The 27,974-nt window shown below is 44.8% G+C and overlaps 1 protein-coding gene across 3 annotated transcripts; it reads left to right on the forward strand.

The window, feature by feature from the left end:
- The first annotated feature begins 7,444 nt into the window (after nucleotides 1-7,444).
- prkcg (protein kinase C, gamma) lies at nucleotides 7,445-27,117 on the forward strand. Of its 3 annotated transcripts, XM_049025695.1 has the most exons (18): nucleotides 7,445-7,978; nucleotides 8,517-8,757; nucleotides 9,537-9,568; nucleotides 9,920-10,002; nucleotides 11,659-11,770; nucleotides 12,054-12,182; nucleotides 12,525-12,681; nucleotides 13,296-13,497; nucleotides 13,917-14,087; nucleotides 14,420-14,593; nucleotides 18,677-18,768; nucleotides 18,931-18,993; nucleotides 19,507-19,670; nucleotides 20,205-20,290; nucleotides 20,866-20,946; nucleotides 21,115-21,222; nucleotides 24,494-24,634; nucleotides 25,179-27,117. In XM_049025695.1, exons 2-18 carry the CDS (start codon nucleotides 8,522-8,524, stop codon nucleotides 25,338-25,340), a joined length of 2,193 nt encoding a protein of 730 aa, XP_048881652.1. In that variant the 5' UTR covers nucleotides 7,445-7,978; nucleotides 8,517-8,521; the 3' UTR covers nucleotides 25,341-27,117. The 3 variants fall into 3 exon arrangements, with proteins under 3 accessions (XP_048881652.1, XP_048881653.1, XP_048881654.1); XM_049025696.1 differs by lacking the exon at nucleotides 20,205-20,290 and having other exon boundaries at nucleotides 19,507-19,645; XM_049025697.1 differs by lacking the exons at nucleotides 20,205-20,290; nucleotides 24,494-24,634; nucleotides 25,179-27,117 and having other exon boundaries at nucleotides 19,507-19,645; nucleotides 20,840-20,946.
- The last annotated feature ends 857 nt before the right edge of the window (nucleotides 27,118-27,974 follow it).

A 27,974-nucleotide genomic window follows, 5' to 3' on the forward strand; every position in this document is an offset into this window, starting at 1 on the left:
GGACAGCGGCGCCCTGCTCGCTAAAACCATCTTGCCCAGACCAAACACTTTGGCAGGGCTCCGAGTCTCCGCACCGTTACGAATCGGAAGTGGTTAACACTGATTATATCACTGTTACAAGATTTGTGATGATGTCACTGTGTTCAGAGGAAACAGACTTGAAGAAATTAAGAAAAAAAGTGATGTAGCAATTTAAATTGATACTGCTTACCTTTTCTCCTATTCCCATTTACCAGTTACCTTCTTTTAAATTCTATATCTGTCTCGCTCTCACTGTGTTTGTATTTTAATAGCAGGCAAAGTCAACTGTGACTGATGTTATTATGGGTATGCCTAAACTAAACGCCTAATGTCACAGAAGTAGTTTCATTAACTTTTAGTGGGAATTCCATGCTATTCGATAAATGAGCAATACTTCGCTTTCGTTAATAAAGGGGTGATTTTGTTGGTTGCAGTACCTATACTTGACACTAGATGGCTGTGTTTTGTTTGTAGAAGTTAACGTAAAGTTACTATGAGGATATCCTTTAAATGCCTAATTATCAGGAAACGCCACGAGAGGGAGACGCTGACCATATAGGTTCATATAAAATATACATAGAAAATAATCAGCCATAACATTAAAACCGCTGACAGGCGAAGTGAATAACATTGGATATCTCATTACAATGGCACCTGTCAAAGGTGCCATTATACATTAGCTAAGTGAAAAGTCAGTTCTTGAAGGTGATATGTTGGAAGAAGGAAAGCATGTGAAGCACGTGTAAGTCTGAGAAACCTTGACAAGGAGAAGTCCTGTAGGCTGTTCCCGGTATGCAATATCTACCAAAAGGTCCAAAGAAGGCCAACTAGTGAACTGGCGCCAGTGGACGCCCAAGGCTCATTGATGCACATGAGGAGTGAAGGCTAGCCTGTCTGATCTGACCAGACTGATCAGAGTGTCCATGCTGACCCCTGTCCACCTACAATGGACATGTGAGCATCAGAGCTGGACCATGGAGCAGTGGAAGAAGGTGGCTGTATCTGATGCGTTTTCTGTTACATAATGTGGACGGCCAGGTGTGTGTGTTGTAGAAATGGCAGAGGCAGTGTCATGCTGCTGGGAAGCCTTGGGAACTGGCATTCATGTGGATGTTACTTTGGCAGGTACCACCTACCTAAACATTGCTCCAGACCAAGTACACCCCTTCATAACAATGGTATTCCCCAATGGCAGTGGCCTCTTTCAGCAGAATAATGTGCCCTGTTACACTGGAAAAAAAAGTCCAGTAATGCTTTGAGGAACATGAAAAAGGAATTCAAGGCGTTTGTCTTGTGCTGACCAAACAAGCCCAACCCATGGAGACCCCACCTAACAGCTTACAGGATCTGCTGCTTGCATTTTGGACACCTTCACAGGTCTTGTGGAGTCCATTCCTCAATGGGTCAGAGATGTTTTGGTAGAATGAAGGGGACCTACACAATATTAGTCAGGTGGTTTTAATATTATGGCTGATTGGTATATACCTGATAAAAATATAGAATGTTAAACTGTGCCAGGTAAGGTTCAAAAAGACAAAGACAGTAACCCAATTAGTGATCATGGTCCAACAGTCCATCTGTTACCTAAAATAAATTTCATTGGAGGATGTAAGATAACCTAAATACAGTCTTAAGAATACGTTTCTTTATAAATATTTATGAGCCACAAGCACTAATACAGAAAACAAATAAGACACCGTAAGAAAGAAAACAGTAACGTCAGGGACAATTAAGGATGAGAGTTATCCTTAGCCATCTCAAGGGAACTTCACAGAACATACAATTTAAAAATTAATTGCGCTTTTAACAGACAGTCCGCCTTGATTATCTTTAGAGTTTTTTTCTTTTATTGCGTCACGCCGTCTAGTACTAGTGTTCACTTGAGCTGGTAGTAGATTTATTAACCCGGTTATTGGTTATCTGTTTGCACAATTAGATTAGAGTATCGATCGTTTAGGTTTTTCATATCTCAGTGGATCAGTGTTATATTCGGTTCTGAATGAGCTGATTTTAATATGGCAGGAATTAAAATTTTCACTGTGACCTGTAAGCGGGTTATTTACATGCGTATGACCATCGACGGCATAATGGCCATTTAAACGTCAGTCACAGGAGAAATTGCCCCTCTAGTAGTTCAAGTAGCTTTGACATGATGTAGCAAAGCAAACATGTGTTTCATGTAGCATTTTGGAAGCCGTGTTAATTTTCACTGGGGCATTTAAACTGCAACATAAATGGTTTTGTGCATGCATGTTGTCACAGACCAAGGGTATCGACTGCCGTTTACATCAATCTGTTTATTATTATTATTATTATTATTATTATTATTATTATTATTATTGGAATATTCTAATAAGTCTACCTGCAGAGTCAGCGTTCTGGTCTCTTTGCTTCTTTTTTATGGTTATTTAGCACACAGAGAGAACCCAAGAGGAAGCATTAATGTTAACGGAAATGGCAGTTAGCAGCGTTATTGATGTTTCCGTGCGTCACCGGCTGCTTCTGTGTGAAGATGGGACGGGGACCGGCCACCTATCGGGACGGCGAGTGGCAGCTGCCCGCCGCGGTCCCCGCGCACTGAGGCGCCCTCAGGCGCTGATACAATAGTTTGTGCCCGCATGAGTAGGACTGAATTTTACACCCTATAGCTTCATTTTGCTGAAAAGAAAAATATATATATATATACTACGTTTTTGAGAATGTACCATGTTATACTGTGATTTTACCTAGATATTTTACTGATGGTTACATTAGATTATCGGTTACACATTTTTGTTCATTTATCTACACAAAGATGTATATGTACAACTAAATATATATATAAATAGCTATATATATATATATAAATTTAAATATAAATTAAGTTTGGTATATTTGGAGAAAGTGTTAGAGAACTAGTTTTAAACGTTTTAGCTTTGTAGCAATTCTAGATAATGAAACCGTTTTTGAATATCAATGCCTCCTATTTGACTGTGAAGACATTAGTGCCTGTGACAAAATAAGACGATGACTAAGTCTCAACTCTCTATCTCTCCATCTTTATGTATCTACTATTTGATTTTCTTTCAGTCTATACTAAGCTACCTAATCTATCGGTTCGTCTTTAGGGGCTATATTTTTTGAGTTATTCTTTCCTTATAAATTGACCTTTCTTTTGTTAACTATGAATCAGTCTATTGGATTATGCTACATTTATAATTTTAAACGTGGACATACGGTATGATTGTATTTTTTTCTTGGCTATTTACTTCTTTTTAACCTCTCTCTCTGTCCTTCTGTCCCTCACTTAGCAAAAAAATAACAGAGACCAGTAGATACTGTGTTTTTTGCTCCTCGATCGATCGCCCGCGGCGGCTAATTAACGATGTAATTAAACGATATGATTGAAGTATACTCGACGACCACGTCACTGTAGCGGCAGTCTGGGCTGTACCGTACTGTCTTGCTCCAGGCTGCGCCACGAAGTGTTAGATTACTCCGCGTGTGTTCTGGGGATCATAATGTAGCAGCCCGTCCCACGCTGGACCGGTGATCACGGCGGTACACCCTCCCCCAGCCCACACCAGTCCCCATCTCTGCTCTGCAGGGGGCGCTGTCCTGCCCTAGCATGGACGTGACAGGGTATGTTTTTAAGAGCATAACTTCTCATTGCATTGTAGCAAACTGTGCTGTATCTTGCCGTGAGATATTGTATGTTGCCCTTATTGCTGTAGCTCTGGGACAGCAAGACGTATTACTGTACTGTAAACAGAACCACCCTAAAGTTTTGATAAAAATCTCCCTTTTTTGTAACCTATTATTTGGGGATGAACCCACTTTGTACCCATAGGGGGTGAGGGCAGTCGGTGGAACCCCCTGAATTTCAGAGAGGGGACTGACTGGACGCCTCCCCCCTGCTTTAGCTGCTGCGCCCTTCCCGCCCTCTCCGGACCTCTCCGCAAGCTCTGCAGTGTCATGCACCATGCAATGCTGGCTGCGTCGCTGTACGCATCCTCCCCTCCGTGCATGTGCACCTGGCTTCACAATTGGCTGCACTGCATATCGCGCGACAGCGCCCACTACCTGTGGGGGGGTGGTGTCGTGCTCTGAGGGCTGTCTGTTTCACGATTATACCCTCTGTTTGTAACCCTTATGCTGTTTGCTCGTTTTAACCCAACATGCGCTGATGAGTGGCTGAAAATGAATCCAATCCGTAGGTCAGATTATATCACAAGATTGTGGTCTTTCAGCTTTCACCTAGGAAGTAACAGCATTGGCTCACCAGCTCATATCCAGCACTCTCTCAGGCCTGGGAGGCAGGTCTGTAGGTGCTATGACGTGCTTCAGGAAGGCAGGAAGGCCAAAGTAAGCATTTTAGTTACATTGCGCCAATCCCATGCTTTCATGCACGAGGCGCATGTTAACCAATGTGTCAAACGGCATAACGGTTACCCCAGTCATCCTGTCATGTTAACTGTGCGTGCTGTACTGCAGAAGGGCCCGGAGACTGGAGGACTGGGTCTTGGGTCTAATTTACAGTGCTGGCACCCATGTTAATTGGATGATGGTCTTGATGTACGAGCCGCCACTGTCTGGAGACCTGGGGGTCTTTGTACCGTACAGTCCAGACTGGTCCATCCCCAGATATTAGTCAGCTCATTTCTACATTGTCTCGGTAGGGTGTGGGGGTTGGGGGGGGGGGCAATGCTGAACTTACTTTCTGAGAATTGCTTCATAAAGTCTGACTATCTTTAAATAATTCACGCCTGCTGTTTTTTCTGACCTCGCTTTCCCCGCTTGAGTGTTCTGCATATCTGTGTGTGCGTGTGTGTGTGTGTGTGTGAATGTGTGGATGTATGTATGTCCATGTCTGGTTCTCTCGTTGTTCTTTAAATGTTCAGCAATTCACCTTAAAAGGACTGACATTCTTTTAAGGGTGAAATAAGCCGTCCTTTTTGTCTCTGACACTCGGACATGAGCAGCAGGGTGCCGCCCGCCTGTCACTCCCGCCCTCGGCCTGCCTGTGCTTGGGGGGCGCTAAACGTCTGAGGTGGTCACTGGCAGGAATGGACCCTTTCCTCAACGTGTATACTTACATACGTGGCTGCTCAGAGTCAGATAGCGAGGCCTGCCTTCGGCGCACATGTACACAAACTCGACCCCCTGCCGGGCCATGGGATTTGGGCTGTGCTGCTGTTCTGGCCGATGTCTTTCCCCCCCCACCCTCCCCCCCCATTCAAGGCCTGCTGTCATAGACACTGGAGAGCACGGACACAGGTCGGTCTGCCCCCCATCCTTGAGTCTGGTTCTCAAGGTTTCTTCTTCCTAGGAAGTTTTTCTTCACCATTCTTGCCTCTGGCTTTGCTCATTGGGGGCTGTGGGCAGGGATAATGTGAAGCGCTTTGAGACAATTTATTACTGTGAAAATGCGCTATACAAAAATAAATTCAATTGAATTGAATTGTAATGGATGAAAGCCCTATGTAGTGTGAACAGTTTATACGGCCAAGTTTATTTTTTTAAGGAAAACTGTCAGTGATTGGTTCCCATCAACTAATAATGCATAAGCTGCTTGAACACAAAATATGTCTGAGGAATTCATATACTTTTAGATATATTAATTATATTAAGCTCTGTGCCAAACTAAGTTAAATTTGGTCACATATCTACATATTTTCAGTGTCATTAATACATTTTAGATTAGTCTGTAATAAAAGCATGTATCTACTAAAGTGAAATCACCTTGTAAACAGTGTCATTCATATGCTATGGATATACTGTGGAAAATGGAAGAAAAACTGTGAAAAGGATGTTCTTTTGTAGGGTGATATTCTCTGATGGCGTCATGACAACCGTCTCTGTCAGGCGCGTGGATCGTCTGTTGTGTAAAAACTCTGGTCCAGGTGTGAACATGGAGAGGCGGTGTGATGCAGAGAAAGACATTACTGAGCTGCCGACACTCACCCAGCATCACACGTGTGTCTGCAGTCACTGAGGGCATTTTTGACATGCGTGTTGCCTGCCATTAAGGTGGATGGTACACCCCGAGCTGAACACAGGCACCCACACGCACATACGCACACGTGGTTGTACACGTTCACTCAGTGACACCATTTTGCTCTCTAACAATCTTGCTAATTATAATTGTTAATTAATTCTCTCACCGTGTCTTCATCAAGAGACTAATAACCTACATTTTCATTAATTAGACCTTCAGCCCTCTCTATCTCTCTCGCTCCCTCCCTCACTCTTTGGCTCACTCACCCTCCCTCTCCTGCTTCCTCTCCCTCTCCTGATCTCTGTCTCTCTCCTGCTCCCTCCCCTTCCTGGTCACTCACTATCTCCTGCTCTCTGTCCCTCTCCTGCTCCCTCCCTCTCTTTCTCTCTCTCACTCTTGCTTCCTCTCTCTCCTGCTCCCTCAGTCTCTCCTGCTTTGTCCCTTTCCTGCTCCTTCTTTCTTCTGCTCCCTCTCTTGATCTCTGTCTCACTTCTGCTCCCTATTCTGCTCCCTCCCTCTCCTGCTCTCCCTTCCCTGCTCCCTTTTCTGTTCCCTCTCTCCCTCTCCTGCTCATTCTCCTGCCCTCTGTCCCTCACTGCTCCCTCTACCTCAACCTCTCCTTATCTCTGTCCTGCTCCTGTTCCCTCTCTCCTGTTCCCTCTCTCCTGCTCTCTCTCCCTCTCCTGCTCCCTCTCTCTCCGGCTCCCTTTCCTGCTCCCTCTCACTGTCCTTCTCCCTCTCCTGCTCTCTCTCCCTCTCCCGCTCTCCCTCTCTCCTGCTCCCTTTCCTGCTCCCTCTCCCTTTCCTGCACATTCTGCTGTTCTCTCTCCCTCTCCTGCTCCCTTTTCTGTTCCCTCTGTCTCTCTTCTGCTACCTCTCCTGCTCATTCTCCTGCTCTCTGTCCCTCACTGCTCCCTCTACCTCGACCTCTCCTTATCTCTGTCCTGCTCCTGTTCCATCTCTCCTGTACCCTCTCACTCTTCTCCCTCTCCTGCTCCCCCCCCCACCCTACCTCTGGCAGAATCTGTCAGCACTCACGTCCCACCTAAGTGCAGCTGACTGTTCCTTCGCATCACCTCTCCCAGCATCAGTGTCAGTGGATCTCCTCCTCTACCCGCTCACTCTGGAGCTGCTCCTGCACGGCCCCTAACCGCTGCTCTTCACACTCCCAAAGCCATCGCCACCTGCCTCTGTTTACTCCCGTGCTGCAGCAAGCTGAGCAGCTCTCCTTGACAGAGATTTACTAAATCTTATCTTTATTGCTGGCATTAGAGTAACTTCTTCGGGGGGGGGGGGGGGGGGGGGAGGGGGGCGGGGGGCAGGGGGAAAGGCATTTTTTTGGCTGGCTGTAATTAAAATTCATGGACGTCTTTTTGTCATAAACAGGTTTAAAAATACCCGACTCCTGACCTGGTACCTCCCACTGTTCCTATAGGAGGTGTCACTTTTGCCCACATAGGTCCTCTAGTTTAAGATGTGACACCAGCTTCTGGTGACATTAAATGACAATTTTTGTCTCTGTCCCCCTTCTTTTGCCTCGCTCACCCTCTCTAGAGAGAGGCAACCCAGATTTTAAATGAATCATTGCCCATTCCTCTCTATCTCCCTCCCTCTCTCTCTCTCCCTCCCTCTCTCTCTCTTTATCTGTTCCTGTCTTCTCTTGGTAAAAACTGAATCAATCTTGGAAAGAGAATATCACTTTTTCTCTCTCTCCTCCGATCATTTGTTGTCGGTAACGGGAAATAACGCTGAACTACTTTGAATCGTCGTTCACTCTTGGAAAGCTACGGTCTGATACTTTTCCTTCTTCTACTTGTTGGCAAGTTTTTCCTTTTTTCTTTTCATCTGTCTTTATAAATTAGCGACAGCGATAGGAAGCAAGCTGACATTTAAAGGGAGAAAGATATAGAGAGAGAGGATTACAGGACGAGGATCACTTTGGTCTTTGATCAAGTTGTCAGCACACAACTGTACATCCAGGTACTGTTTTGAGCACGGTATCATTGTCTGTCTACAGGGAAACTTTTATTTGTCATATTCATTTAAATTTTTATGAATTTAAACAGCAGTGGTGTTTTCGTCATTTCGTGTGTTTGCATGTATTTCCTCTGCGTTGTGCTTTTTCATGTCTTGTGCATCTTAGGTTATGTTCTTATATTCAATTGTCTATTTTTAGATACATTTTTGCCTTTCTATCACAAAAATGTTTACATTTTTTTTGACAAAGTCTGTTTTGCTTTTATCAACTCAAACATAATAATTCTGCATGAACAATCAAATGGAATTATTAAGATAAGGTAGCATTAAAAATGACGGCTACATCAGAGGGGAAGAGCAGGAGGAAGATTTAGGAGAATTAGGCAGAGCGAGTCCGGGGAGGGGCGGGGGGTGTGAAATAGGTTAGGAGTTGATCTAGTCATTTTGTGTCATGGGGTCTCACGGGTCCCCGTTAACCTCTTTACCTTTGCCTCTCTCTCCATTCTCCACCCCTTCCTGCTTCCTCTCCCATCTCCTGCAGCCGACATGTCCACCCCCGTCTCCCCATCCCCCTCCCTGTCCCCCCTGGCTCTGGCATCCCCCTCGCCCTCGCCCTCGGCGTCCCCCCTCCCATCTCCACTCTCCCCGCCACCCCGGGTGCCTGTGTTCCAGAGGAAGGGCGCCCTGAAGCACAAACGGATTGTGGAGGTGAAGGACCACCAGTTCACGGCCCGCTTCTTCAAACAGCCCACCTTCTGCAGCCACTGTACCGACTTCATATGGTAACCCCTTCCACCCCCACCGCCAAACCACAGGGCCAAATCATCAACATAACTCCCCATACTCTAAATACATCTTGTAATGATCCCAGACCGTTAGGTAGAGCTGGTCATCTTCGTGTATCACGATTTGTTTCTTCCCCTCCTTCTCGGGGGTGATGCATTTGTCCCCCTCCCATTTCTGGTGTTATGAATTGCTATTTTTCTTGCAACAATGCCATGTTCTCTGCTGTCTACCTGTGCAGATGTCAAGGAGGCTGTGGGAGATGGCTCAGTGATTAATGATAGATTACATTTGTTATGTTGCTTTTTACTAATTAAATTGAAATTTTATTTTAATTCTCTTTTTAAATGTTTCTGTATCAGCTCTCGTCCCTTTTCTCTGCATCACTTCCGTCGTAATGTTGTATCTGGTGCGGAGCGAGTGGTCTGATTATCCGAAACGCTGCTATCAGCTGGTACTATTTAACGCCATAGCTCTCGGTTATGGGAGCATATGTTTCTATCTCCAGCAGGGAGAAATTTATCGCGGGAAAGTGGGTGCAGGACGACGCTATATTTTGTGCGGCGGCTTGCATGTGCTTCAACAGCGACCTCTGGTGTGAATAATTGTGAATAACCAGCGCTAAAGAGCTGGTGCGTGTTTATAAAAGAGCATCCGGCGACTTTGTACAGCAAAGGCTGCGGCATGAGCAGAAAATAATGGAAAGCTGTTTTTTTCGTATTCCTTTGAGTGAAAATCCTTTCCAGACATGACACTCGATATCTGCATTTTTTCACAGGGGCATTGGAAAGCAGGGCTTTCAATGTCAAGGTACTTCTCACCACTTATTTATATTAGTTATGTAAAAGCAAGTAATTATTCTGTAAAAGTGATACTACTCACATTCTTGCAACCTTGTTTGCTCTTCGTAATGGTCAGACTGAATTATCATTACTGTCAAGAAATAGTAATAACAATTAAAAAAACATTTCTTATTGTGGTATTTATTTGAGAATGCGTAAAACTCAAATAATAGTATCATGAGCCGAGCCGTGTGCTTTCTTTCTGTTGCTTATTTGCTAGAGGAGGGACGGAAATGAGGTTGATAATTATGCAATTAATCAATTATTAATGCCTGCCACTATCCCCCCCCCCTCCAATCTCCTTGTGTCTTCCCATCAGTGTGTGGTTTTGTGGTTCACAAGCGATGTCACGAGTTCGTGACCTTCACCTGCCCCGGATCCATGACGGGCCCCAAAGCCGAGGTATGGGCCCCTCTCTCTCTCTTTGTCTTTTCGTCTCTCCCTTTCTCTCTCTCTCTCTCTCTCCTTCTCCCTCTCCTTGTTAGGCTATGAGGGCCCAGCTGTTTACCTCGTATAGAACAATTAGCTAGTAGGACAGCAATACATGTTTCTGATGATGGAACCGGGGGGCGGGGGGGGGGGGGGGGGTATTGCTGGCATGCCCTGTCAGACATTCCAATGATATATATATATATTTTTTGTAATATGTACATATATATTTTTTCTCCTCATGCTAAATAAACTGGAACAGAAAGGAGGTCAAGGAGAAAGTGAGAGAGGCATAGTGACAGAGCGACGGAACGGGAGTGAATGTGAGGCCCAGTTGATTGGAGACTGATGGAGCGGGTTGGGGGGGGGAGCTGGGAGAGGAGCACTTTGGCTCGGAATTAAACAGACTGGCAGCAGAGACAGCAGGTTTGGCAGCAGATACTGTATGGGCTTTGGGGGGGAGGGGGGATCCACATAGTGTAGCCCCCTGGGCAAGAATCAGGGGAAACAGAAAGGGATGTAGATTATAAAATAGATTGGAGATGATCAATGTTTTGAGGCTTTTCACCATGCAGGTGCTGCAGGTAATTTTTATAGAAGCCTTTAAATTGCAGTCCATCAATGACGAGATTTGCATGGACAGACTGACACGTTGCCATCCACTGCAAATAGACCTGTGGAAGTTATACATAGAGGGGTGCAGACAGCCTCTTCTGTTACCTTGAGACGTGTGTTGGCTCTATTTATAGAGAGCAGGACAGTATCAGTGGGAGCCTGATAATTATGATTGTGTTAATCGCCGCCTTCGCCGTGAGTCCCTCACATGAGAACCTTGGAATCATGCTCAGTCACGTTCGGTGATGTGGCCTTCTTGCTGTGTGACTCGCCAAGCTTCTCATGGCTTGTGCTGGCTTTAGATGTTTTATTTAATCCCCCTTTTCTCACATTCTCAATTCATCTGTTTCTATTACTGTTACTTCTCATTTTCTTCCCTTCCTCCTTCCCATGCTACTCTCTCCTCTCTCTCTCTCTCTCTCTCTCTCTCTCCCTCTCTCTCATCTTCCCTGCTCTAAATGCCCCATGTGAATAGTTTTCTTTCCATTGTTGCCTTTCCTTTCCTTTACCTTCCCCTCTTTTCCTTTCCTTTCCTTTCCTTTCCTTTCTTTTCCTTTCCAGTCATTTCTCTTCCCATCCTGTCATTTCCGTTCTCTTTCATTCCTTTTCCTTTCTCTTCCCATCCCTTTCTTTCCTTCCCTTTTATTTCTCTTCTCATTCTTTCCTTTACTTTCATTTCCTCCCCTTTCCTTTTCCTTCCTATCTTATCCTTTCCTTTCCTTTCCTTTATCTTCCCATCCATTCCTTTCTTCTTCTTTCCTGTCCTTTCCTTTCTCTTCTAATCTTTTCCTTTCCTTTCCGTTCATTTCCTTTCCTGTTCTTTCCTTAACGTGCCCCCCTTACCCACGCATCTCCCTGACACTTGCACTTTCTCCAATCCCCCAATTTCTTCCCCTCTTTCTTAACCCTCGCTTTAATTTCTTCTGCCGAAACTTCCTTCACTATTTGTCCTTTCACCTTGCCCTCCCTCTGACCTCCTCTCCATTCCTCTCCTGCACCCCTTTCCCCCGTCAGGACCTGAAGAGCAAACACAAGTTCAAAATACACACATACGCCAGCCCCACGTTCTGCGACCACTGCGGCTCGCTGCTCTACGGCCTCATACACCAGGGCATGAAATGCATCAGTGAGTACAACTTGGGTAGCATTGGCATAAGGCTTGAGCAAAACTAGAGGGTTTAAAATTAAATGGAAACTAGGCCCATCATGTCAGGTTTAGTTATTATTCACGCTTCTGCAAGATGGATGATCACTTGTCTTACATAAATGTCAAGATTATTTGTCCTTTTTCCCATACGGACTTTCAAAACTTTGTTACATTAAAAACAATCAGACCTGCATAATGTTTCCCACTATCCTCTATTGTTTCATGCCTGTGTTTGCATGTGTCACCGCACTCTCACTGACAGGCTGTGACATGAACGTACACAAACGCTGTGAGAACAGTGTACCCAGCCTTTGTGGCCAGGACCACACGGAGAAGAGAGGCAGAATCCATCTCAGTATCCGTGGCGAGAGGGAGGAGATTCATGTTACTGGTGAGCAATGCTGCCTGGGAGAGGATGTGAAACCATGAGCTCATTTTTATAGCTACTGGTTCTGTTTGGCCCTGCTGGCCACCATTGTCATTACTGCTGATGATGTATGATGTTATACAAATCTATGGAAACATCTCCTGTGCTGTGCTTTAATCATATTGCTTCTCCCGTCAGGGCCCTGACTGGACCTGCTTAACAGGCAGGTCATTAACCCAGGAGCTATTCCATCATTTGGGTGAATTCTAGTCCGCAATACACAGTAACAAGAGACAGCTGTCATGGGGTGATGGGGATGTTTAGCTTGTCTGGGAGACACTCACAGTTTTGCGCTGCCCCCTACAGTCCGGGAGGCTCGCAACCTGATCCCCATGGACCCCAATGGGCTGTCGGATCCCTACGTCAAGCTGAAGTTGATTCCTGACCCCAAGAGCCAGAGCAAGCAGAAGACCCGCACCATCCGGTCCACCCTCAACCCCGTGTGGAATGAGAGCTTCGTCTTGTGAGCGATGAGGGCCTTGGCATGTTTGCCAGTGTGTGTGTGTGTGTGTATGTGTGTGTGTGTGTATGTGTGTGTGTGTGTGTGTGTGTGTGTGTGCGTGTGTGTGTGTTATCCCCACAATGTGATCCTGTTATTTTGACCACTTTTTCGGTCCCCACAAGAGGAAACTCACTTTTATAAAAATCTGTGACTGCAAGCAAAAAACAAAGTCTTGCATTTTGTTTGGTTACTTATGGTTCAGGATAGAGGTGGGTAGGGCTTAGGGTTCTCACAGTTAGGATCAGGGTTTTGCCCATAGAAATGAATGGACAGTCCCCACAAAGATATGAATACAAACATGTGTGCCTGTATGTGTGTCTGTGTGTATTGTGTGAAATAAGAATGCATGTGCAAATGATGTAGACTTTTCTCCAGTAATCATATAATAATCACGCAAGGGAAGTTTTCAGTGCTTGTAACCTGGGAACACTCTTCCTGTATGTGTGTGTACATGTGCATGCTGGCTGTGTCTTGCTGTGTTTCTTTGTTGTGGATTTTGTATTTCTGTCATATGCTTTTGTCTGTCCCTGTATTTATGTGTCTGTGTTTATGTGTGAGTCCTACCTTCGGTCCAGCTCGGTGCGGGGGCGGCAGTGGGACCGACGCCTGTCCGTGGAAGTGTGGGACTGGGACCGCACTTCCCGGAACGACTTCATGGGGGCGCTGTCCTTTGGGGTCAGTGAGATCTTCCGTCGTGCAGTCAGTGGCTGGTACAAGCTGCTCAACCAGGAGGAGGGAGAATATTACAACATCCCCGTCCCTGACCCTGACCTGCAGGTGAACTGACATGCCGGCATGGGCACTTTGACCGTGACAGATGCGCTAGTGTGGCATTATGGGTAATTGTTTATGTCAGCCAATATGCTGTATGTAAGGATGTGTAAATGAAGGTTGTACAGGTCGATTTCAATGCCTCAATAAAAGAACTTTGGACAAGTCCATCCAGAGTAGGGTTACAGTTTTAATTACTGAGTAGGACCACTAGAGGGCAGATGTGTTCCAATGATCTCAACACGAAAATTGTCTTTATGGTTCCTCACCTCCCTCCCTTTCAGTGCTGTTAAACATTATTACAGCCACAATGTATTCATTAATAATACAGTAGAGATGATAATTCCTTTGTATTTTGCTCAGTATTCTTTGTTGTTTTCCCTAATAAACACTCAAAGCCTCCGTGTCCTTCACTTCCTCTTTAGGAACCTGCTCCTGCACCACCTCCCCCACTGCCCCCGCCCCCAGTGCTCCTGCCGACCCCACTTACCCCTCCCACCCCTTCCTGTCCACCCATCCACTCTCTGGTGAAGGGCCGCATCAGTCTCCAAGACTTCAGCTTCCTGATGGTGCTTGGCAAAGGCAGTTTTGGGAAGGTAGGTTCCCGCTTCTCACCATCAGGAAACAGCGATGTCGATGCCAGCTGTTAAACATGCGCCATGATGCCAACGTCGAGTACAGAGTTCTTATAATCTGCCTGCCCCACCTTTATCATTGAATTTAACCTCACGTCTCAACATTCACAACATCTGTGGATTAAAATTTCTGGCAGTCTTAGGATGGGAAACACATATATGAGTTACCTCCAGCTCTGTCGATTTTCTCGTCTCTTAAATTGATTGTTATCTCTGTAACCCCCTCATCCCTATATTTCATGCCTCCTTTGCCCCTTCATGACCCCCCCCCCCCCCCCCCCCGCTACCCCCAGGTGCTGCTAGCCGAAGAGAGGGGCAGTGACAGGCTGTTTGCGGTGAAGGTTCTGAAAAAGGACGTGCTCTTCCAGGATGAGGACACAGAGAGTGCCATGGTGGAACGGCGCGTGCTGGGGCTCACTGGGAGACCTCACTTCCTCACGTGTCTGTACTGTGCCTTCCAGACTGAGGTGTGTCCACACACTAACTGAACTCTGACATGTAGAGCTCGGTATGATGATGGATGACTATATATATATAGGTACAATCACTGTGTGTTCCAGCGCTTTGCAAGAGGTATGAGTCAATGTCCAGGAAGAGACTAGATGACCATCATGAACAGAGTGGTGACAGCTGGAGAGATAGTGGAAAGCTTAGAGGATCAGTAACTGCAGATGTGAGGGTTAGAACCTCCAACTGCAGCATGCAAAGCCTTCATAGAGATACCCCCAGGGGTGCCTAACAAGGGGGAGGATGAGCATTTGAGCTGGACAGGTGCACAGGTAATGATCCAAAACAACAATGACTATGAGTATGAGAATCCTTATGTGGCAAAGTCTGCAAAAATCCATAAGGCCTGATGATCTACCAGACCAAGATGAAATGCTTAGAGGGGCTGATGCAAATTAGCAGGTCCAAAGAACCTTGAGAAAAGTTATTTTCAACAGGTTTGCCAGAGGACAGCCATGTGTCCACAGCTGTTGAGGGCAATCAGGAGGCAAAGATCAGTTAGCTTAGGCAGGAGCTGACATTCCTACAGTGGAAAGAGAGGGCAGAGGACAAGGCCTTATTAGTGCAACCTTTTGCGGAAGAAGCTTATCCCCCTTCAAAGAGCAGAATGGCAGGGGAGGAGAAGGTAGGAGGCCCAGGAAGTGTTCCACCTTCCCTGAGATTTGTTTTAGGTTCCCCAAGCAACTGTTGGGGCAGAAATGGAGCAGCTACCTTACCTGTTCCACGGAGGAAATTGACTAATACCTCACAACACTTTCATTGACAGTGTGAGAGAACAACACTCGGGGAACTATGGGTCCTTGATAACACCATGAACATCCAACCTTTAGACTTCCCAGATAGAAGTCTGGGAAACAGTCAGATATGCTAGACTAAACTCAGCCCCTAGCCATTGGGGAGTGCCCTACAAGGTATACAAGAGGTGCCCTAAATTCTTGCACTGATTATGGAAGATCATCAAGGTGACCTGGAGGAGAGCTGGGGTAGCTCTGCAGTGGAGATTTACAGAGGAAGGCTGAATACAGGAAGAAGATTCAAGTAGTATCAAACTAACCTGCACAATATCACTTCTGTGTTGAAGGCTGTGTTTGTTGCCAAAAGTCTGACAGAGTACCCCCTAAAGAACTCCTACAGTGACACCTCATGGCAGGATCCCGAGGGTGCCAAGATACATCAAGCACACAAGGATCATCACCCCGTGATGAGAGGTGTGAGAAGGCAGAAGAGGTCTGGTAGTTTTGAGGCTGGACATTGTCAAGGCCTATGTCTCTATACTCCACAAACTGGTGAAAATGACATTGAACTGGCACCATGTTTGAGACAAGAACAAGGATCTCATTCATTATTACAGCTGCTTCACCCTGAGTGTTGCTTGTGAAATCACATCAACATGACATTGGTTGGAGAAGGGGATCACTACTGGATGTACCATTTGAGTGATCCTACTTGCCTTGCCCAGTGAAATTGTTAGCAGATGTGGAGTGCAGATGCCTGCTGACTATGTGTGGTGTCCAACAGTGCTCCATCAGTGCATTTATAAACGATCTCACAGTGACAACATCATCGGTGCATCAGTGGAAGGCAATCAGTGAGAGCAAGGAGCACAACCCAGCAAAGAAAGTCATCGGTATTGTCACGGCAGGGGAGGAGCCACAGGTGCAGTGAAAAGTAACAGTTGGGCTCCTTACCTCTGCAGGTGGCTGACAGTTGAAGGTCATTCTGGGGAAGCAATTCAAATTCCCTGAGTCCATTACAAAGACTAAGCTTTGGCCAGATGTTGGTCATGATGTCCAAAATGGTATGAGAAGTGGTTCACAGTTGGAGCTGCCATTGTTACGGAATGAGAGGAAATGGGTCAAATCTAGGGACCTGGTAGGCAAGTGCCAGAGGTCGGGTTGATGGACTCATAAGCTTCTCAGAGCAATTTTCTGATAGGGCCTTCGGGGCACAGGGCAGCAGGGAAGGAAAACCATCATGGACAACACAACGGCTGCAGAGAAGGCCTCAGGATGGGAGTGCGTCAAAAGGGTCATCCATGGACTACACATGCCTCGTGGACTCAAGCTGGGGTCTGATCAACCCTGGGCAAGGATGTTTGATTGCTGAAAGACCAGAACATCCTATGACCCAGATACAATCACTGATGAAGTGCCCAAGTACATCTTAAGATGTACAAATCAATCAGGATCAGTTTAATATGCCAAGCACACCGACAGAAATGTATGTGGAAATTTTCCTGGTGGTGGTGTTATGCATGAAAATGTAAATGCATATGAAGGAGCACATGAACATGATGATTAGGGGCAAATGCATAAACAAGCGAGCAAATCACCAGAATGTGAAGCTCAGAGTGAATAGAGACAGTTGCCCTGCAGGAACTGTACAAGTATACATCTGTTCAGATAACTGCAGGAAGTTACATATGGTTTGGTGGGAGGCATCTAAGGTACAAGATGCAGATTTGAAGACTGACTCAATGCTGAACACGTTGGAGCAGCATGTACATGCTGGGCTGTGCTGTGCAGAGACAGGAGACACTGCACAGACGCTAACACAGCGTCATGGTGCATTTCACGGAGCTCGCCAAATGCACAGACTGAGTCACACACCTACGGGTCACCACTCCCCATGGGCAGGCATTTCCCCAGGGCTCCGGTCGGTGCCAATTCCGCCGAATGGTGCCCGTGTCCCGAAGGAAGGCCACGTGAACGGCAATATGCTGTTAAGGAGTGTCATCGGCTAATTTCAGCATCATGTTCTCATACTGCATTTTTATCTCGCACAATGTACAGGAAACGTAACACAACAAGTGGTCTAACAGCCAACCATGACGTCGTTCTCTTAGAGCTCTTGCAGCTTCTCCACAACTCCTGCTTTTTAGGAGCGCCACTTAGGCAGCAGATTGTTTCGCTCATGAAATAAGACATGATGAAAGCTGTCCCTCCCTCCCTGGTGAGCTGACAACGGGATGTGCAGATTCAGGCACGTCTATAAATACCCGCGCGCTTTTGGTCAAAATCCGTCGGAAAAAAAAAAGTGTTTTCCTTAATTATGTTGTCCTGGCTAACCCAGATGTGTATTTTAATGAATTCATTAATTAGCCTTATTTCATAACAAGATCATTAGCAGTTCTGGAGGGGTAATGTGGAGACTGTTATTTAATGGGATGGGTTTGGTATTCACGTCTGATAGGAACGGATTGCGTAATGCGTATCTGCAGCTGCATATAAGGACGTATGGTTCACATGCACTTCACTCGTTCACATTCGCATTTCTGCACCCTGTGTGCTGATACCCAAGGAGAAAATGAGAGTTTTTACAGCATTTGACGGTTCACTCTGCTAAGAAGAAGATTTCACTCCACTTGTGGTAATTAGAGAAGGGCTTCACTTCACTTCTGCTAATTGGACTCATATCATCAAAAGCTTCAATGGGTTGACTTCTCTTCAAAGCCATAAGTTTTAACCCTATGCATTTGCAGGTTTGAATAAGCCTGTGTTTAGTCATATACAGTAAATGAGGAGATTTAGAATTTTAAGTTTGCTAATAGCGATTGTGAAACGGAGTTGCATTTAATCAGGACTAAGCACAACCAAATCCTGGCTTATCCTAAGAACGCCAGCTTTGAGCTACTCTGTCAGAGGTTCAAACCAGCACTTCCAGTGTCTTTTTATAATGTTCTAATTGGGAGGCTCTCGCCCCAATGACCAGGTGGGGTCTCGAGGGCTGGGTGTGAGCCACAGCGCTCTCCAAGCCAAAGATTACGCATTGCTCTTTGGACCAAATGTCCCAGCAACTCCTGCCAACTCAGTCCTTCTGTTAAACTGACGACTCATGACCCTGAGATACCATTTATAATACTTCAGTTTGTGACAATATTACTCTTTGGTGGGAAATCCTCTTACTTGGGGGATCCCCAGAGTACCTGTGATACATTAGATTATTGATCAGGAAGATGGGAACAGTGGTATTTGGGATGTGGAACACGGCTGTCATTGAGGGCATTGTGTACGTGGGATATGATGGTGCTGTCCATGCCACAGGACCGCCTGTACTATGTGATGGAGTATGTCAACGGGGGTGACCTGATGTTCCACATCCAGATCGTGGGCAAGTTCAAAGAGCCACACGCTGCGTGAGTAAAGCTCACAAACTCTGGCAGTAAGAAGCCCCCCCCACCCCACCCCGACCCACTGTAGGCTGTTTGTGAATGCCCCTCTGTCCGAACACATGATTAATTAAATATGCAAAAATCATTCTAGTGATGCCGTTGTCATGGTAACCTTATGTTCTCCAGGTTTTATGCTGCAGAGATTGCTGTCGGTCTCTTCTTTCTTCATCATAAAGGGATCATATACAGGTATTTATCCAAAGTATGCAGTCCATGTTTCTCTGGACTCTCTGTTAGTGAGAGATATACAATACTCACTATTAGTGAAAGACATTCAGTACTTTCTGCTAGTGCGACACATCCAGTGCTCTCTGTTAGTGAAGGACATTCAGTACTCTGTTAGTGAGGCACATCCAGTACACTCTGTTTGTGAGACACATTCAGTACTCCCTGTCAGTGAAGGACATCCAGTACTCTCTGTTAGTGAAGGACATCCAGTACACTCTGTTGGTGAAGGACATACTGTACTCTCTGTTAGTGAAGGACATCCAGTGCACTCTGTTAGTGAGCCTCATCCCGTACTGTCTTAGTGATCCACATATCTCTGTTGGTGATATTTCCGCAGTTCTTCCTATTACTGTGGTACATCCACTGCACTCCTGTCGGCATAGTACCCCCAGCATATGCAATCCACACACTGCACACACTGTTCCCTGTATTGTGCATCTTGCTGGACCGTTTGTTGCTGTCTGTCCTGTTTAGAGATCTGAAGCTCGACAACGTGCTACTGGACAGTGAAGGTCACATCAAGATTGCAGATTTCGGCATGTGCAGAGAGGGGATGTTGGAAGGAGACACCACGCGGACGTTTTGTGGCACCCCCGACTATATCGCCCCTGAGGTCCCACCTCTGCATGTGTCTTACTGTGTGTATTTGCCCTGTGTGTATGTGTACTGCATCTATATGTGTGTTGTGTGCTACGGTGTATATTTGGGCTGTGTGAAGTCAAATTTTAGGATGTTATTTCAAAGTTTTAAAAATCATGAAACCAATCCTTACAAAACAAACATTTTTTATATTTTCATACACTCTGAAAAAGGAAAGTCTCAGCTCTTTTATTGTTTCATATATTTTTCTTTTTTAATTTATGAGCTTTATTGGAATGTGGCTTGAGTCTTACTGTTAAAAAGTGGGAGTTAGGGCAATTGTGTACATGTGTTTTTGTGTGTGCTGTAGGAACTCCTCCACAAACTCTATTCATAGGAACACAGCAGAGCTTCCATAGTCTAATTAACGCTACCTGGTTTAAAGAATCCATTCTCATATGTAATAACAGTTTGCTCTGGTTCAGTTCCTAAAAACAGAAAGGAGTTCTGTCATGAAAGAGATGCTAATTGTGTCATATATCCATACATCCATCCATCCATCCATCCATCCTCCATTTGCTTATCCGAGCCAGGGTCACCGTGGTGTTGCTGGAGTCTATCCCACGCAGTATTGAACAGTCTGTTGGATTCAGGTCATATATATGTGTATAAAGACATGGTAAGACTCTGTTTCCATTGTTGATGTAGATGAATTTGTAGATGAGTAGATCTTTGTTGATCTTTTACTGTGAATTTGCATAATCCAAACCATAACCTAATAATTTATAACAATTGTCCATTCCAAAAATATAAATATAGGCCTTTATGTGACGTAATTTTTCCTGGGGTAAACCTGTTGGTCAAATATCTCTGCTGCATTTGTGTTTAGTTGTGTGTGTGTTTGTGTATATCTGTGTGGTGTGTTGTGAGGACAGAGCACGTCAGGGTGCTGTGGGTAACCTCACCATTACATTCTGCAACATAGATTTTATTATGTAAAATAAGCATTGATTTTCTTGTTCATGTCATTTTGAGAGCGATACAATATTTTTCCCTGGAGGCAGGAGATAAATTGTTCTCTCTCTCCCTCAACCTTTCCTTTTTTATCTCTCTGTCTTTCCCACACTTTGTCAGTATTAATATATTGTCGTGACTTGTCTCATCATGTGGCGCATTAAATACTCTTCGTTCCCTTCTCTCTCATTCCACTATATTTGTGTGCTCTAAGGGACGATCTCGCACCTTCTCCTTCAGATTGTGGCTTACCAGCCTTATGGGAAAGCTGTAGACTGGTGGTCTTATGGGGTGCTGCTCTACGAAATGTTAGCTGGACAGGTAAAACCCACAACCCCGTCACCTTGGGCTACTTTCTTCTCCAGAAAGGCCCTGGTTTCCTTTTCTTGATGTCTTTCAGTGAGTCACTCTCTTACCCCCTCGAGATGCTCTCCTCGTGGAGTTCCCTTCATTTGCTTTCATTTGTTCCTATCCCCTCCCCCCCCCAAGCCCCCCTTTGATGGATTGGACGAGGAGGAGCTGTTCCAGTCCATCCTGGAGCAGAATGTGTCATATCCCAAGAATCTCTCTCGTGAAGCTGTGTCCATCTGCAGGGGGGTAAGCTGGACTTATCATTATCGCAATTTGTGGAGTTATATAATTATACACACCAATGACTAGCCCATATCATGTGATTAAAATCAACAATCTCATAAAAATTGTGCATGACAAGGTCTGGAATGTATTAGACAGTAACCTAGCATATGGTTTTCGTAGTCAAGCTGTTGAATGACGAAGAAATGGGCAGGGATAAAGACTGATAAACTGTCTGATAAAGGCCACTCAGTGGATCAAGCTCTGCTGTGTGTGGGGCTACCTAGCCACAGATTGGAGTTGTTGGTCTGCCACAGTGTTTTTCAAACCAGTCCTTGGGGACCCCTAGATGGTCCACGTTTTTACTCTCTTCCAGTTCCCTGAGAGCTGGGAGGGAGCAAAAATGTGGAATGTCTGGGGGTCCCCTGAAGACTGGTTTCAGATACACTAGTCTAATGCGTCACTCAGATGCTTGACACACACCCAGCTGCCTACATGATGAAATAGAAAATGAGATTCATCAGACCAGGCAACCTTCTTCCGTTGCTCCAAGATCCAGGACCGATGCTCGCCCATTGTAGGTGTTTTCAAAGGTGGATAGAGGTTAGCATGGGCACTCTGTCAGGACAGGTCCCAGTCCTGCCCCTTTTGTTATGTCAGTTCCTGGCCAGCAAATGTTGCTAGTCATCCCAGTGTCTTTACCTCCTAGTGTGTCTCCCTATTCCCTGGACTGTTGTGTGGCTTGATGGGCTAAGTGGTTAGCCAATGTCTTTTATTGTTGTGGGTTCGAGTCAACCAGAAGCCAGACTCATCCATGTTAATAAGTAACCATTTATTACTTGTTTTACTTGTTTATGTTTTCTTGTTTATTTTAGTTTTTTGATGTATTTCTGTGTGGTTCCTTGTTTTGCCCTCGGCTGTATTATGTTCAGCTTTCCTTGTTTTTATTTCCCTTTGTGTTTGAACCTTCTGTATCTGTTAATTAACCTCACCTGTTCCTCGTTGCCCCTAGTTCTTATAGCCCACAGCTACCCCTTGTTAGTCCTGTTAAGGTCCTGCGTTATTCCTCAGTCAGTTGTTGCTGTTACTGCATGTTTATAGCGGTGTTGGTTCCCTGTGTTGCTGTGTGCGTAATAGTCATAGTTACCCCACGTTAGCTTGTAGTTTCCTACCTACCCTTGGTCTTGTTGTTCCCAATGTTGCTCCCTGGCTTAGCTTAGTTTCGCTCCCCTGGGGTCCCCTTTATTTTCTGGTTCCCCCTTTGTGTTCTTTTTAAGTTTAATGAAGTTTTGCGTTTGTTGGAGCCGCTCTGTGCATCGTTCCTCCTTTGTGATGCCCTGCTGTAACACTAACTGCCCAGTGGCCATGCCGCCCCATATACAGCAGAGCTCAATGTGTGTGTATTGAGACACATCACTCCCGTGAACATCATTAAAATTGTCTGCTATTTGTGCCAAAGTAGCCCTTCTGTTTGTTGGTACCAGACAGGTTAGCTCTGGTTCACATCCCACACCCATTAGTCGTGGCCACTAGGGGTGTAATGGTACAAAAATCACAGTTCGGTACGTTTACAGTACAACAGGGATAAAGGAAACAAAACATAAATGGCTTCTTTTTTTCTTCATTAAACATTGGTTTACTGAACAAAGTAAGATTCAATTCAATTTTATTTATATAGCGCTTTTAACAACAGTCATTGTCACAAAGCACTTTACATTTAACCGGCCAGAACCCCACCAAGCAAGCCTGAGGTGACAGTGGCAAGGAAACTCCCTCTAGCAGGAAGAAACCTTGAGAGGAACATAGACTCAGAAGGGGACCCCCATGCATGAAACTGCATTTATATTACATTAATTTGAGTTCATATAGATAAAAGTCCCAGTTGGTTTCATGTAGTCATTTCCAGGTGTCCAGGTGAGGGTTCAAGCAGTGTAGTGTCGGCTCGGTATCAGCTCAGAAAAGAGAAGATGGAGAAGAGTTATTACCCTACACCTAACCTCCAGCAGGACTAGAGTAACTATGACAGCCTGGCTAAAAGGGAGGCCTGGAAGGAAGCACAGACATGAGGGTTTCCAGGGGTTTTGGCATCAAGCCAACCCGCCGTCCACAGCTTAAGTGATCGGCGAGAGTGGCAGGACGACCTTTAATCTCAAATGACCATGAACCTCCAGATTTCCCATTCACCTTAGAAAAGGGGATTTTACTGTCCAAAAGACTGACTAAAGAGGTAAGTCTTAAGCCTTGACTTAAAAGCAGAGATTGTGTCTGAGTTCCGAAACACTAATAGGAAGTTTATTCCATAACTGTCTTTCTTAAATAAAAAGTCTTTGTTAATACTGCTGTAACCTAAAAAACAAGAATGTACTTAAAAGTAAATCAAAATAAACATTGTCTCAAGTAAATAAAAATAAAATAACTATCCATTCAGGTGCACATTTAGAAAATTAACTACACCTGTGCTGTATTCACATTAGCAGTTTTTAGCTTCATATTAGAACTGTGCAACACAATTATTGTCTCATAAAATACAAAGCGTAACAAAATAAATATCCATTAAGGTGCAGCATTTCAAAAAAATACCTGTGCTGTACTTTTCACATTAGGATGCATGCGTAGTGGTACGGCTTCATCCGCCCCTCTCTGAATGCTGCTCGGAGGAAACATTCAAATACACAAAGACCCATATTGAAATTTTCAGTACGAATGTGTACTGTTTCACTCTTAGTGGCCACCCAGCACCCCATCAGCACACTGTAGTTTTTCCCTCCTCGGACCACTCGCAATAGGGACTTACCAGTACCGAGCATGAGCACCCCACAAGCCTCACCATTTTGGACATATTCTGACCCAGTTGTCTGGTCAAAATGATGTAGCCCTTCAGTCATTCAGATCTTTACCTTTGCACTCAGCATGTCAACTGCAGGTACCAAATGTTAGCTTACCGTCTATTATACCCCAGACCCTGACACATACCATTTTTACAAATGTCACATGGGGGTGGTCATAATGCTTTGGCTCATCTGTGCGTATAATGTTGAAATATCCTGTATTGCTGAAATTGCCCTGGGGCCTAATTTGGTCAAGGGCCATAGTTTAGGGGCAGTTATAACAATCAAGAATATAACAAAATGTAATCACATCTGGGTTCAAGTCACTAGTCCTCAAATTCAAGTCCAAATCTGAGTTGCGGAACCTGAGATCTGTGATGTAATCACAGCAGCACTCTATTCCCTAGCACCCTCCCCAACGTAAACTGTACCCCTCTTGCAGTTCTTTCATCTACTTTTTGTTTCAGCTCATGATCAAAAACCCAAGCAAACGTTTGGGTGCAGGAGAGGAGTCAGAGCGGGAAATTCGAGAGCATCCCTTCTTCCGCTGGATTGACTGGGATAGACTTGAGAGACTGGAGGTTCAGCCCCCCTTTAAGCCTCACACTGTTAGTACTGAGACCTTACCCTTTCAGTGTATCGGTGTTTCAGTGTACCGCAGTACCAGTGTACCAGTTATGGGCGTTGCAGTGTACCATAGTACCAGTGTACCAGTTATGGGTGTTACAGTGTACCATAGTACCAGTGTACCAGTTATGGGTGTTGCAGTGTACCACAGTACCAGTGTACCAGTTATGGGTGTTGCAGTGTACCACAGTACCAGTGTACCAGTTATGGGTGTTGCAGTGTACCATAGTACCAGTGTACCAGTTATGGGTGTTGCAGTGTACCATAGTACCAGTGTACCAGTTATGGGTGTTGCAGTGTACCATAGTACCAGTGTACCAGTTATGAGTGCTGCCATGTAGCAGAGTGTCACTTCTCCTCATGGATTTTCATGAAAATATGCTTTCAGCAAAGGCAGTCTGTGGTTAGTCGCCTCTGTTATAGTCTAGACATTTTGCAACCCAGAGCCCACTTTGTAAAAGGACATTGACAAGGGTGCCTTGTATCCACACACATCAGCTCTCTTCCTGTCTCTCTCTTTCTTAGGGTGGTCGGAAAGGGGAGAACTTTGATAAGTTTTTCACTGCCGCCCCTTCGGCCCTCACGCCCTCTGACCCTGATGTGTTGGCCGCGATCGATCAAGAGGACTTCCGGGGCTTCTCCTTCATCAACACAAACTTCCCCACGTCTCCTCTCACCGCCGTCTGAGCTTTGGAGGGTGTTCCAGGAGTGCAGGCTGGCGGCCACTGAGAACACTCTTGCAGGGCAATGACTCAAACTTACAGCTTACATAGGTTATACACAGTCATAAGTCAAAATACCTGGACATAAGGCCTCACCTACACAGACCATGTGGAAACAGCTATATCAGATAATAATATGTAGAAAGCATGCATTTTATATTTCATTTAGCAGGTAGATATTGTTCACATTTTTCAGTTTCAATAGCTGGGGGTGTATTTACATTTACGACAGAATTAATCTGGATTTTCAATTGTGCTTTCCCATCTCTTATGTAGAGTCAAGCTCCAACCGTGCTGTTATTACCTACAATTCCCATGGTTTACCTAAACGACAGCCTTCATGCCTTTCAACTGCATGCTTTCTTAACTATCCTGATGGCAAACCGTAACCGCTGTGAGAAAAAGGCTGTGAGTGATACGGCACCATTGTCTGAGTCTGCAAATGCAGGAAAACAAACTGCATGTTAAAAAGCCAATCAAACTTATCATCACAACGGGAGCGTGTGAGTTTGCAGTAAAGGTGCAGTTTTGGGGAGAAGTCAACCACAAGTGGTAGATATTAGCCTCGCACACATGCCCCACAGGGATCGTAAATATCAGAACGAGACTTTTGGCAAAGCCTGTCATTTAAAAGAGATTTTCACTAAACAAATCGTAACAATACTGATGGCGGCACCCAGCATATCATTTAAAACTTAGCTAATCAAGCTAATAGGGTTGTAGAGAATTAAAATACTCTCATCAGCAGATCTCTGATGAAGACTTTTGTCTATTTGTCCTTCACATTTGTAAATCATTACACTGATTATGATACTATAATAAACATAAGTAATTTCATCTTATTACTGTGGTTAGATCTGGGGGAAATGATTGTAAAAATCAGTTTACTAGAGGCTGTGTTAGACTGGTAGAATTTGATGGTTCCTTCGTATGTAATATTTCCAACTTATGCTGAAGGTGCATTCAAAAGTCGTACAATGTGCTGTATTTATAGACTCCTGAGCTCCTCAGGCACTCTTTGCTTTTTCTTGTACCTGACTAGCATAGCAAGCAATCATTCCCCACCTCAAAAACAGCAATGACATTTAACGTCCTGCGGTTTCAGTCCATGACGAAGCTGCGCATGGTTCTCTTCGCTCTCCATAGTATTTCTGCGATGTGGCCTCGGCTACTTTTTAAAGCATCTTGTCATTCCTGTGTGTGTCAGAACTGTGCTAAACTGGCACGCTCCATCAAGCCATCACACTGGTCTTTGCTGGTCTTCACAGCTTGACTCAAGTCACTGTAGCTTCTTTGCAGTGGCCATCCACAAAATTTGCTCAGTGCAGAACCAGGGCACATGCCCAGACGAGATGCGCTGACCTGTTTCCCTTCCTCTGCATAGCCTTAACCCTGACCTTTGACCCCGAATTTTGAGCATGAGGGAAAATGTGCTTCGGAGACACGTGACAGGGGATGAATGTACAAGGAAGTGCAACACATTGGCATTTAATGCTTGAGTGTGCTGCTGGTGATGAATTGTGACATGACCCCCCTTAATAGAACCTTTGCTGAGGCAGTTGTTAATTCATAAGAAAAATTAAATTATAGGCTTATATATAAAGTATCATGGTATATGCAGTTTATTCAATACAAGATTAGATAGACTGATGCTTTTGAAGAAGTAGAGGAATTTGTTGAGTAATTTGAGATCTTATTTTATGTCTTTGCAGTTAAAATCCTAATAAACCTTATTGAAAACACTGCCCTATGTTCTGTTTGCTTGGAAACACTGTTCTATATTCTGTTTGTGTGGAAACACTATCCTATGTTCTGTTTGTTTGGAAATACTGTCCTATGTTCTGTTTGTTTGGAAATACTGCCCTATGTTCTGTTTGTTTGGAAACACTGTTCTATATTCTGTTTGTTTGGAAACACTGTCCTATGTTCTGTTTGTTTGGAAACACTGTCCTATGTTCTGTTTGTTTGGAAACACTGTCCTATGTTCTGTTTGTTTGGAAAAACTGTCCTATGTTCTGTTTGTTTGGAAATACTGCCATATATTATGTTTGTCTGGAAACACTGTGCTATGTTCTGTTTGTTTGGAAACACTGTTCTATGTTATGTTTGTTTGGAAATACTGCCCTATGTTCTGTTTGTTTGGAAATACTGCCCTATGTTCTGTTTGTTTGGAAATACTGCCCTATGTTCTGTTTGTTTGGAAATACTGCCCTATGTTCTGTTTGTTTGGAAATACTGCCCTATGTTCTGTTTGTTTGGAAATACTGCCCTATGTTCTGTTTGTTTGGAAATACTGCCTTACTGTATGTTCTGTTTGTTTGGAAACACTGTTCTATATTCTGTTTGCTCAGAAACGCTGCCATATCCTGGTGGCTCTTTCTGTTCAGCCCCCCGGCTCCATCTCCACCTTTCTTTCTGTTATTTCTCGCAATGACCCCCCATCTCTCCTTTTTCTCATCCTCACGCTCTCCATGCTTCTGCTCACCTGAAGGCTTTGCCTTTATCTTTTTGTCCCCTCCTCCCCTCCTTTTTATCACTAGTACCCCTCCCTTCTTCCATCTTCTGCATGAAATATGCTGACCACTTGGTTCTGAGGCTG

Source organism: Brienomyrus brachyistius, chromosome 9 (genome assembly GCF_023856365.1).
Source record: "Brienomyrus brachyistius isolate T26 chromosome 9, BBRACH_0.4, whole genome shotgun sequence".
Classification (NCBI taxonomy): domain Eukaryota; kingdom Metazoa; phylum Chordata; class Actinopteri; order Osteoglossiformes; family Mormyridae; genus Brienomyrus; species Brienomyrus brachyistius.

Coding starts and splice junctions, on each gene's coding strand:
- prkcg (XM_049025695.1), top strand. CDS start 8,522: ATGTCCACCCCCGTCTCCCCATCCCCCTCCCTGTCCCCCCTGGCTCTG. Junction 8,758..9,536: donor CACTGTACCGACTTCATATG/GTAACCCCTTCC, acceptor ATTTTTTCACAG/GGGCATTGGAAAGCAGGGCT. Junction 11,771..12,053: donor CCAGGGCATGAAATGCATCA/GTGAGTACAACT, acceptor TCTCACTGACAG/GCTGTGACATGAACGTACAC.